Here is a 12,376-nt window from a genome sequence, read left to right as displayed (position 1 = left end):
GGCATCATCTCCTACCACCCTCCACCCTGACAGCAGCTCCAGCTCCAGCCCCCCCCCCCCACTGGAGAGGCTTTATAATACTACTGGCCTTTTTTCTTTTCCCCACCCGCGTTTACATGTGTTGAATCTTTTACATTTGTGCGTTTATTTCTGTTTGTTGACGTTTCTTTGTCTTTTCAAGCCCTCGATCTCGATTTCAAGGACTGGTCATAAATTATATTTGCTTTATTAATCAACATTTCGATGACAATGAGTTGCAACAATAGAAGTTTTTATATATAAAGTTTTTTTTTTTTATTCATCTTTGGATAGAGGCTAGCTTACTTTTATTTTCCGTTGGTTCCAGAGAATCGAGGGACGTTATAAATCAGTCAGAAATGTAGATATTTTTTGCTTTTAAAATCATTAGCAATAATAGAAGTAAATATATATATATATTTATTACTGTAGTGCTTTAAACTCCTTGTGTCTTCGATTGAACTTGAACGTGCCGATGCCTTATTGAGATGTGTGTGCAGTACATCGATGTCGTGTTGCTGTGCACATGTTTTGGCTCTTAGCTTGTCAGTCTTCCAGTTGAGATTTCTTCCTTGACAAATATTAATAATTTGATGATTTGATGTTATTTATGCAGCACTTCATGCATACCCCCCCCCCCCCCGAAAAAAACAATTATAACAAGGGTTATAAAGACAATTTTTAATAGAAACTGGGATGAAAGCACAGTAAAGTATGGAGTAAAATATATCTTTGAAGAATTTTAAATCAAAGGAAATCTGATTTTGATAGCTCATGGTGTTTTATTCAGCACCACAATGAGTAAGAAGCGGTAAAAAAAGAAAACAAGAGAGGTCGTTTCAGCTTCCAGTCTCAACTCAGACACAATGCCGACATTCATACATTCCCTCCGTGCCAAAATCACTCAATTTAATGCTTCACTTTATAACACAGGCTAAACTAGAGGCAAACACTACAAACCAGCAGAATTCAGATTGTTGCTCAAGTCAGAAATAAACCTAATTGTATAAATATCAGCGGCTTATTAGCACAAGAAAGATGAATGATTACTTAGCAATCCAAGAGAACAGCTACGATCACAGCCCACACACTGTTGTTATGGTTGTCCAACCATTTCCTTCAGAAATACTGGGAGTTTTTTTTCATTGTGTGGACATTTCACATTCACTTTTTTTTCATTGTGAATATTTTTATTGCCAAGGAGACTGCTTTGGAATTTTTGTATGACACACATGACCTTGTGGAAACACTGGAATGACCTCTGTGAACCTTACTTTTCTTTTTTATATAAGCATAGACTAACTATTGTAGATTCTTTATGGCAATACTGTTGTGGTCTAGTTCAACAGTTTCTTGTACCTACCTGCCATACACTGAAAGCCTCCGTTTTGTCGAGCTATGCAATGTTTTAGGTGTGCGTGCAGAGCAGCGTCATGTCTTGATAGTCTTGTTCTGAATTTATATACGTAAAAAAAAGTATCAAATGATCTTTTTAAGTGCCTTACAGTTGATCCTTGTTAATGTAGGAGAATTATATACATTAATGGAACATGTTGTGACTGTCTGTAGGTGATTGGGCTTCGTGGATTGACTGAAAAGTGCTAATGTACATTAGAATGCAGGATTACGTAAAGAAAATAACTTTAAAACTACGACTGAGCTGGTTATTGGGGGAAAAAACAAAGTGTTCAGTATTAAAATAATAAATAAGGCATTGCAAAATTAAAATAAAGTGGAAATGTATAGAAATAATGCCACTTAAATAATTGGATTATTAATTCAGCATCTTAATTTTCATGCAACTGCTGTATTTAATGTTGACTTGCATCAGTGGCCTTTTTTCATCTATCCTCCGTACTAGCTTGACAAGCTTGTGCATGTGGTCTGTTTTATTTTACTTGTTTATTCAGATGATAATTTCATGGCGTGTCTATTTAAATAGTGAACACTGGGATGGCTGATGTGTTATCGATTATTAAGGTGAAATTCTACTGTCAAGGCCAAAATCGTATTGAATGTTCAGCGATTGTTTTTAACTTCTGAAAACAATTATTAGCATGAATGCTGCCAAATCATGTTGCCAAAATGATTGTGTACAATAATGCATACAGTATAAGTTATACAGATAGCAATGTGTCATTAGCTTAGCCAACGCATACTTCTCCTTTGTCGTTAATGGCAATAACTGAAATGGCAATCAGGTCATCGATTAAAACAACAACTGTAAGACATGAAAATTCATTCAGTCCTCAGAAACGGTAAAAAAAAAAAAACCTCCTAATAATAGCTTGTATGTAGCGCTCAGCTTGCATTTCACAGTTCAACAGCAGATGGTGAAAGCTGAGCTGTCATCACTCAAAGCGGATGTAGCATGCAACTTGTTGTAGCTGTGAGATGTGGTTGACATCCCAGAATAAGCCAGAGAGTGAACCATAAGTTAAGACTGCCTTCAGAATGGCTGAGACACACCTCAGTAACACAACAAAACGCAGGCCTGTCAAACTGCCCTTTTATTGGTAGGGCCGAATCGTTCGAACCCGAAAATGTGTCTGATTAGAACTGACATCCGTATTGCTCGTTATTTAAAGCCGTTGATGTGACTGATTTCAGACAAACAATCCTCCGACTGTTTTTATGGCACGATATGGGTAAACCACTCGTGAAGAAGCACCTCTTCTGCTCCCGAACAGAAAAGGTTTCTCTACTCTCTTTATTGTTACAGTTTATATGAGATGTAATAGTTACTGTACACATGGTGAAGTCAAACCTATCGGTACTCAATGTGGAAACTATCTTGTCATAAATAAAAGTTTTACTTGAGTAATTTTCAGTTTGTGTATCTTCCACTTCCTCCTCCACTTTTCTCCCATAACTTCATCGCATGACTCATTACCTTTATAGCAGGAGTCAGCAACCTATTGCTTGCGAGCCAGATAAAGGTCTTTCGATGACTGCATCTGGCTCGCAGATCAATCTTGAAAAAATAACATTAAAAATATAAAGCATTCTTATGCAATCAATCTCTCCATTTTCTACCACTCCAGTTCAGGGTTGTGCGTGACTGGAGCCAATCACAGCTGTCTATGTCGGTGTACAGGAGAGTCCAACACCAAAACCTTATTTTTATTGGGTTGTGAGCAGTACGGTACAGCAAAATACAGCAATAGAATAGAATTAGTGCAACTTCTTGATCTATTAAACCTGTTTGGATTCACACTGGTATCCTGATCCTACAATGCTCCGCTCGAGCCGGATAACTCCAAACCAAGATTCATTAAAACAAACAGGAAGAAATCTCAGGGTGTGGAAGGTCAAGCTCAACACGCCGCCGCAACCAACTTCACCTTGCATTGTAGATGATTGAATCTTTAAACCACAGATACGCGCGAAAGTCAATATAAATGCAGGCAAACGTTCACGCAGGCAGTTTATTACACGCGAATGAGATGAGAAAGTCATGCTGATTTTTGAACATTCAGGATTCAAGTCTGCGATTCTGTTTGAAAGGGCCGCATCGAGGTCGGAGGTCAGAGGCCGAGCAGCCGATCCTCAGCGATAGCACACTTCCGATATCTCCATGGCCAGCTCTACGAGCTCTCCTGCGTCCTCGCAGGAGCCGCAGCAGCTACAGTCCAGCTCCAGCTTGTAATCACAGCAATCCTGTCCCTGCTGCTCCCTCTCAAAGGACGCCCTGATGTATCTGTACGAGGGAAAGCAGCGGCTCACAGCCCTCTCGCACGTATCCGGTAGCAGAACCATTAAATCGTGGAAACGGCAATGCAAGCAGGCGAGAAGGAGACCTGCGCAGTCATCTGGTGGGCAAGAGACCAAGAAAAGAGCACGTGATTTCAGGGTGTCTCATGTTTATCATGACAACTGATGCAAGTTAAACAATACCTCCAGAGTCCGGCTGGTATGAATCATCAGAGGGAAAATGACTGCTGCCGTTCCTAAACTTGTCAGAACACACGGAGAAACTGGATCCACCCGACTCACTGCTTCCCTGGGAATCTTCGGAGCCGGGGTTGTTGTCCAGCTTGTCTGATTCTTGCTCTGCGATGGTGCTCAGCTTGCGCATCCCACCGGCCGACCTGCTGCCTGACACCGTCTTGGACGGACCGCTCATCACTGGGATAGGAGGGATGCCTCCTGGGAAAGGCGATACAGGCAAGGGGGGAATGACAGCACAGCGTGTCCACTTTCTGTCAGGAAAAGTTACTCAGATCCCCTGTGGGGTGGTTTGAATTATTCAGAGCAACATTGACACAGTTTGATGGACACGTGAGACCTAAAGTAAAAGTGAGTAGGACTGCCCAATGAAACGAGAGAGATCAATGATTCCAAGGCTTTTATTCGGATCCACTTTCCTGGATCGAGTCCAGGAACCGTCACCGTTTTAACCTCCTCTCTTTTAGTCTAGCTGTAACTAACAATAACTTCACCCAAGCAGTATATTTAGCCAAAATCAATCACGCAGTGAACAATAACATACCATCTTCAGCTGCGAGGTCCCCCATTGTCTGAAGCTCAGCATAATCCTCATCATTCACAGGAAGCTGAAAGGGAGTTGTCATCTTATGCAAAAGGTGCAGAATACAGATGGAGTGAGACACACGTCAGTTTGAATGACGCTGTTGTGATCTAAATAACTTGACTGAAGGCTACAGCAATAAAATCATGACTGCAAAAAACCCATCCGTGCAGATTATAAAAAAAAAAAGTGAATGAAACTTCCTACAAACTGCCACATTATCAACTTTTTTTATATTACCTGTCTGTACTTGTTATACATCCAACAGTGTAATCCGTCGCATCTGCAAACCCCTCTGAGCTCAGGCTTAAAGCCCCGCCCATCGTGACGTACACACCCACATCTTTTGAAACCCGACACCCAGGAAGCACGACTGCAAACCTGCTATAATGGCATAATGCACGGAAAATCTATTCAATTATGGCAACCGTGTCAATAGAAAGTCCAGCTCGGCCACTTAACCCAACACCGGAATACAACGAGTATAAGAACCACAATTTATGGATCTTCTCAACGGGCGGCCGAACCACGCGGCACCGCAAAACTCCACGGATCACACGGACACAGTATGGCTTTTTATAATGAGAAATTTATTGTCCATAGAGATACATTGGATTACAGTAACGGTAAATCTATATTATCAATTCTTACAAGATCAGTTAGAGCAAATCGGACTATGTTTGTGGGGCGGAAACACGGAGAATTATAAAGAAGCTACCTACTCTTCTGATCCATTGATTATATTTTAAATACAAATATATAAGATCATGTTGGCAGAGAACATTTCTAAAGCAACATTCTTGTTTCTCCTACAAAAGGTTTTATTTTTATATATATATATATCATGATTATTAAAATCATAATTAGGTAGCGTGGCTCCAAATTAGCATAAAGTAGTTATACATACAAATGGAACGTTCCATTATGAAGTGCTAACTATCAGTGTTCCCTTTCCTTTGGCTTCTCTGCTCATCATGGTCCTTTTTTGTGTACAGCTATATAAAATCTGGAAGGCAAAAAAAAAAAAAAATCATGAACACACAATTTCACACATTTCGTGATCTCACGCGACTGTACAGAAAGAATTAACAAACAAAATGCTGATAAATACAAAAGAAAATAATTTCCCCATTTGAAAATGTTTGGTTGTGAAGATGAAGCAGTTGTTTTTTTTTTTTTTTCATTTTTTGTGTGTGGAAACTTCTGGAATACAAAGTCCGGTCGGCTCCGAGCGAGGCGGCCATGCGGCGGAGGGCGTGACCTCACAGTCAGAGGGAAGGCACGCAATCCAGGTGAAGGCCGAGCCTCTCCGGGCTGCCGGCGTCCTCGTGCTGGATCATCTCTGTGCTGTGGCCGTGCTCATCCGTGCTCTCCGGAGACTCGTACGGATAATTCTCGCGTATCTCCTCGTCCTCCTGCTCTTCTTTGATGCTGAAACCAAAAAAAAAAGGGGGATGCGCGATGACGAAAATTCCAATGCATATTATTTTGTGTAAGACGTGCTACGGGGTGCGGTCAAGGATACGTCGGCGCTTACAGGGGGGACTGTGTCGCGCTGCTGTCACTTTGGTATCCAGACCCATTAGCGAAGGCTCCGTTCATCTGCTCCTGGAGAACATGAGGCAGGGAGTGCAACGGGATGCTGCCCAGAGACGCCGGGTTGAAGCAAAGGCCGTTGCCGTCGAGGAGGCCACTCTGAAAAAGCGGACGCCGCTTTGTAAGGTCACTCTTCGTGAATCGTCTTTACCGATAACAAAAAAAAATCCCAAACGCGGCTTTACCTGAGCAGCAGATCCAGCCAAGCTCAGAAAGCTCTGAGAGTTCTTCAGTCCGGATCTGTTGGAGGAGAGAGATTGAAAAAGTTCAGACGGCCCGAATTGTTCCGAGGCCGGAGAACAACAGTCCATTCGATTTTGGAGGGTGGTGTGTTTTAGGAGCGTCTCCACGAATCAAACCGCTCTAATGTTAGCGGCAAACATTTCCATGCCTGGAGCAACCCGAGCCGGAGTCGTTGGAAGAGATAGTGTTGCATTTGCAAAACAAATTGGTTCATCCTCATTCCAGGAGCCTTCAAACACACTGCCACCATCATCATTTTAAACTGCGTGGTAGAATAAAAAAAACGTGCTGGAACTACACGAAAAGCCGATTTTCTTCCAACTTAGAAACTATTAAAACGTCCTTCCAGTAAATAAAATTATCGATTCAGAGGAGCCAGGTTTGGGCTTGAGGGTTCCGGCTTCACGTCCGAGGAACACGTACCCGGAACCGGCAGTCTTCTGGGGCCTCCTCCTGTGGAACTCGATCTCATCTACGGTCCACACGGCCCCTTTTACATTCTCCAAACGCACAAAGCATTTATGGAGGCTGAGGTTATGTCTGACAGCGTTCTGAAACGCAACAGGAATTTCAAATTATTATTTTTATTATTTTTAACCCTCAAACAGCAGCAGGTAAAAGTCTGGACTGGCGTGTTCTTGATGAGAGCTCTTACCTTCCACGTAGCTGCGTTACGCCGGAAATATGCAAAGTTTCTCGTGAACCAGTTGTAGATTTCGTTTAATGTCAGCTGATTGCGAAGTGATTCAAATATCGCCTGCAACAGACGAAGGACGGGAAAGGATGAAGTTACCGATCCGCTTCATTCGGGTTTAAAAAGTCACGACTCCCATGCAAATGTGGAGAAATGCTCGCTACCTGTCGTATGAGAGAGGCGTACGTAAACGGAGGCCTGACTTCTGTGCTCAGGTAGAATTCTTTGTTGTCGACTATATCTGTGAAAAGACGCTTCCAGTCAGAAACAAATGAAGGAAAACATTTCGCTTGGAAACAGGCGGTGACACCCCCCACCTTGGCTCACGGAGCGGCTGTATCGCCTCCGTACGGGGGTTCCAGTGAACACGCTATTGGGGGTGAGGACTGACGGGGAATCTGCGAGCGGCGTCAGAGGGGTGGACGGCGCCGTGGCGCTCTGAGACACGCTCATGGTGAGAGGGGCTTTGGGCAGCAGAGTCTGGGAGAAGGATGCGTTGGAAATCTTGACCTAAAAACAAAAACAAGACACTTAAGTCAGGCAAACAGCAGCACAACAATATTTATTTTAATTGGAGGGTTCTTACCAGCTGAGCGGCGGGTTTGGGCTCAGACGACTTGAGGTGAGCCATCATAGCCTGCAGCCGCTCTCTGTCCTTCTTCAGCTGCATCAGACGAGGAGACGGGAATAGATGTTGAGATTTTTGTGATTTCACAGCTCAGGAAGGGAATCGTTTATTTGGTAGCATCCTGGAAAGTGTAATCAGCTACAGACATCACCTCTATTTCCAGGACGGGTGTGACGACACCGGCGAAGCTTCCGTCTAAATGTACGTTCCAGCGACCGCTCGCTAAAGTTTTAAGAGAAAGATGCGCCCCGTACCTGCAACTCCAGCTGCTGAACCACTTGCATCTGAACGCGACACTGCGCCGTGCTCTTGTCGTCCAGCGTGTGCTCGCTGTTCAAATGTCTGCAGAGAAGCAAGTTCAAATCTCAGAACCCGGTAAGGCGCCGGTTTCACATCGAGAGGGAAAGCAAAGCGCCGCCACTCACTTGAGAAACGCCTGAAAGTCGCCGAAGACGGTCTCGCAGCCGGGCCATTTACACATGCCGTTTCCGTACAGGGCGTGGCCGTTCTGCGCGCTTTCATCAAGCGACCCGCTGCAACAGGCCCAAACGGGAACCGTCAGTGACACGTCTCTGAGCCGGCGTCGCACTCCGGATAAAACAGGATGCACAGATGCCGACAGCGGCATCATTGATTCTTCCAAGTTACCTTTCTCTTCTCCTCAGAAGGGCGTGATGGCCGTTGGTGACGGACTGATGGCTGGAAGACTCCCTGGCATCGACGGCGGTGGCGGACATGTTGCTACCGTTCTCACAGCCTGGAACGACGCGGAGAGCCGTGTCATTATATGCTGCGAGCTAGCTACTCGTGCAGCGACGCGACGTTTACTCTTACCTGGGGCTGCGATGGGGCTGGTGGGGAGGACAGACAGGAGGCCCTGTCGCTGCATGCTGAAGACGTGCTGCTGCTGCATCTGCAGGAGCTGCACCTGCGCCTTCAGCTGCTGGACACAGAACACAAGCGTCCATGAACGTGACACGCGCTCAGAGCCGGGGAATGAAAACGGCTAATGTCGTTAGCTCCGAGTCTGACGCTGCTTATTTTTTTTTTTAAATAGACAGGTAAAAACTCAAATATCACGCGGTTACGCAAATTGCATACAAATACCTGAACCGTGCTTTGCATTTCTTAAACATGACACTAACATGACATTAAACAGCAACATGCGTGCTCCTTCCTGTCCTGCTACACGTCTAGAGACCAGGCGTGCCGGTCCTCTTCACACCCGGCTGGTGTGTGTGTGTGTGTGTGTGTGTGTGTGTGAGTCGCCATTGAAATGAGAGGGATTTGAATTGCCGTGTTATTCGTGCAGCTTGGGCTGCTTGATATAAACACAGCAGCACTGCAGCGGGACGGGGATTAAGGGCTCTGGCTGACTGGGAAGGACAAAGACATGCCCCGTACACACAAACACACACATCAGAATAAATAGACAAGAGGGCAGACGCATTGATTGGCTGGAGAATCAACCAATGGACTCCATTCCGTTTATTTCTTTGTCATGCTTTTTTAAAAACACACACCTTTTTTTCTACTGCTCTAAAACGATTACTCATCGTCAGCATCTGTGAACTGGTTCTAACTGGCATTCTAATGTCTTGTGTTCCGTACTAATGAAGTGTATCAGACCCAGTTAAAACATTGATGATCATAAATATTGATATAACGGTTTAATATTCAGGAAATATCAGGAGTACGAGCTACCTCTTGATTAACAACGCCGGCGTTGTTCTGCTGCAGCCGCTGCATGCTCATCTGCTCCTGTTGATTCTTGAAGACCTCTCCAAACTGCTTTGAGAGAAGCGCCAGAACCGAGTGAAGAAGGTACAAATACACGCGCAAGTACACGGACACAAACGTGACGAGACAGCTCACCTGTTGCAAGAGGATTGCATTCTGATGGAATAACGTCTGGACCTGCTGAGTGCTGAGAATGGGCTGCTGCGGCATCTGCTGCAGCGTCTGGGGGGCCTCGGTCGGCGGGGTCATCATCGGTGCAGAGATGGGAACCTGCAGGCAACGACGGGTTAAAAGTCATTTAAGAAAAGGAAAAGCTCTTCCTTCATCCCGTCGGTTTTAAACGGCGTTCCAGTGCCGTAAAGGAGGCGGCGATGAGATCGCACGCCACCTCTGCATTTCACAGAACCGACGGATTTTCAGGTCGCGTGTTTCTGCAAGAAGTTCTCCAACGGGGATTTTCAATAGGAGAAGAGTGAGACGCGGCTAAAAGGGAAACTGAAATAAACACGTCTAAACACGTTTCCACATATGAACAGTGTGTTAATGCTTAATAAAAAGCTGGGGGGGGGGGGGGGGGGGGGGCATGCTAACTCCTGAGTCTGTGTGTTTGAATTTTGTCATTGATCAGCAAATCGACTCTTATAACTCGTCCCTCCTCTCATTTATTATTCTTGCTGGTACCGTCTAGCTCTGAACCTCCACACCAGCTAAAAATAAACCAAACAAACAAACAACATCAGATGGCTTGGGGGAATTAAGAGCTCCATCAAAAAAACAACAACAACAACAACAACAAGCCGGATCAGAAAAACAACAACACCCTCCTCTGCCAGGCACGCAGCAATTACCGCAGCGCCTCCCTCGCCGCTAAGCCTCGCAGCTCAAGGGCTCTTTACAGTAAACACAAACAGAATAATCTAAATTGCTCAGAGATATAAAGAAAAAAAATAAATAAGAAGTATACAGTGAATGTTTATGAAAGCAGAACTTGAGATTCGCATTTTAATTAAGGTCTGAGGCGCAAACAAACATTTCCCCTCCACAGCAGAGTCGGTTCTGAAGCGGGTAAACAAACCGAGGGTGAATTTCACACAGAACAACAACAACAACAACAACAACAACAGCAACAGCCTCCTTCTTTGTCCTTCCTCGTGAAATTCAATGCTGCAGAGGTGGCGGCCAGAGCAAAGAAAACAGGTCTGTCCCACAGTCGCTTGGCCTCCCTCTATTTTCCTGTGGACACCATCAACACAACAACAGCCTTCGCCTAATCCCCGTCGCCATGGCAGCCAGCAAGTCCAAACATCTTGTGTTGTTGTTATTGTAGAAAGTCATAGCAGTGAGCGACTGAGCGTAAACACAAGCTCTCTGTTCCCGCTAGACGGGTCCTGTGAACTTTGGGATGACTGACGGCAAATAGAAACAGAGAAAACTTTCAGAGGAACAAACAAGATGTACGACATCATCAGCATTTCATATTTACTGAAACGCACCGTGGGGCGTGACCCGGAAGAAAAAAAACAAAAGGAAAGAACCACGTCTGAAATATTAAAACGGCACAACCGCAGATTAATAGCGTCTTTAATTGACAGACACGCATCGTAACTGCTCAAACTGGATTAACAATAACCTGTTACAATCGCACAAAATAAAACACACGCACACACACACACACACAAGAAAAGGAAGACAAACCTGACAGCCTCCATTCAAAAGTACGTCTGATCCCAAAAAGAAACGCTGCTCGGCAACGGCTCTGAATCTGGATGAGCCTCCCACCCTAAATGATCCCAGCGTAAACAAAGCTAACAATATAACACTGATCCCTCCCCCCACCCCACCCCCAGCGGGACTGGGCTCTCCCTCCTCCTCTAGACCTCCTCCCCCCATTCACCACACTCCTCTTCAGCATCAACAGAAAACACTGCAATTTGGAGAATCACAGCCAAAGTTCACGGACATCAAGCTGAACGGAAACCGAGTGCAGGTCTTCAGCAAACACTCCCGACAAATGAGATCAGCAACATTCTCCCACGACGGCACAAATTCCTTAACGGTGAAAGAAGAATATTTTCCCCAACTTATTCATTTTGCTAATAAAATGTCAGAGACTGAAAAAAAGGATCGCACCTTCCCACTCAGTCCGAAGCGCAAACGTCCTGTTTTCCATTGACATTTGAAAGCAACGCACTTTTAAATATGGAATCATCTTAACAGTAGCCCAATTTTTTATTAACTACCAATCAACTCATTAAATGCCATCGACGTCTAAAGACAGAAATCTCAATTTCTGCCTAATTGATGTCTGAAGACGTTAATTAGGTTTGAAATGGAATTCTGCCTCTCGTCGACGGCCAGCAACTCCAGATTCCTTCCTGATGAAAGAGGAGACTTGGAATCTTTCATTCGGTACGTTCGGTGTTTGCATCGTCATAAGCAAAAACTGCTGCCACTGAATGAGTTAAAGGGGAAAACATTCCAGCTCTCAATCTGTGCATTATCACCATTATGTCCTATTCTTTTATGGAACATGCAAAAACCGCCACGCGTGCAATAAAACATTTCTAAACAGACATGTAGTTTTTGTTAAATAATAACCACGTCTGATGTGTTGTAGGAATGCGACGGCGAATTACTGACCAGGAGCGACTCCGGAGAAATCTGGTTGCTTCTCTGGCGACTTTCATTCTCGGAATAAATCCCGTTCTCTGTCTGATTTGCTGGAAAGGTGCGGCTTGATGGTTCTGACCCAGACTCATGCATCTGGACTTCACTGACCTGAGAAGGGAAACAAATATAAATGCAGACGAATGGATAGCGCAGGAAGTAACGAGACTTTCTGGAGGCGTTTGACGTCGCATTAAAAACACAGACTCTGAAATGACCCGATTCTAAAACTAAGTGACTTCATTTAACTCTCCTACTA

General features: G+C 44.6%; 2 protein-coding genes across 2 annotated transcripts; both read right to left on the bottom strand.

Moving 5' to 3' along the window:
- Positions 1-3,120: 3,120 nt before the first annotated feature.
- LOC137909248 (myoD family inhibitor domain-containing protein 2-like) lies at positions 3,121-4,592 on the bottom strand. The gene is made up of 3 exons (XM_068753690.1): positions 4,511-4,592; positions 3,916-4,167; positions 3,121-3,830 (listed from the first exon to the last, which is right to left on the bottom strand). The coding sequence occupies exons 1-3, from the start codon at positions 4,590-4,592 to the stop codon at positions 3,568-3,570; spliced, it is 597 nt and encodes a 198-aa protein (XP_068609791.1). The 3' UTR covers positions 3,121-3,567.
- Positions 4,593-5,124: 532 nt separating this feature from the next.
- Positions 5,125-11,224, bottom strand: LOC137902298 (forkhead box protein P1-B-like). The gene is made up of 16 exons (XM_068746384.1): positions 11,146-11,224; positions 9,586-9,720; positions 9,415-9,501; positions 8,545-8,650; positions 8,359-8,467; positions 8,136-8,243; positions 7,965-8,052; positions 7,669-7,746; positions 7,400-7,592; positions 7,247-7,323; positions 7,044-7,145; positions 6,812-6,939; positions 6,331-6,385; positions 6,087-6,244; positions 5,816-5,980; positions 5,125-5,555 (listed from the first exon to the last, which is right to left on the bottom strand). Exons 2-15 carry the CDS (start codon positions 9,700-9,702, stop codon positions 5,818-5,820), a joined length of 1,569 nt encoding a protein of 522 aa, XP_068602485.1. The 5' UTR covers positions 9,703-9,720; positions 11,146-11,224; the 3' UTR covers positions 5,125-5,555; positions 5,816-5,817.
- Positions 11,225-12,376: the final 1,152 nt, after the last annotated feature.

This window comes from Brachionichthys hirsutus, chromosome 2 (assembly GCF_040956055.1).
Source record: "Brachionichthys hirsutus isolate HB-005 chromosome 2, CSIRO-AGI_Bhir_v1, whole genome shotgun sequence".
In the NCBI taxonomy this organism is placed as follows: Eukaryota; Metazoa; Chordata; class Actinopteri; order Lophiiformes; family Brachionichthyidae; genus Brachionichthys; species Brachionichthys hirsutus.
Note: the sequence above shows the minus strand (reverse complement) of the source record. Positions and strands in the feature narration are given on the sequence as shown.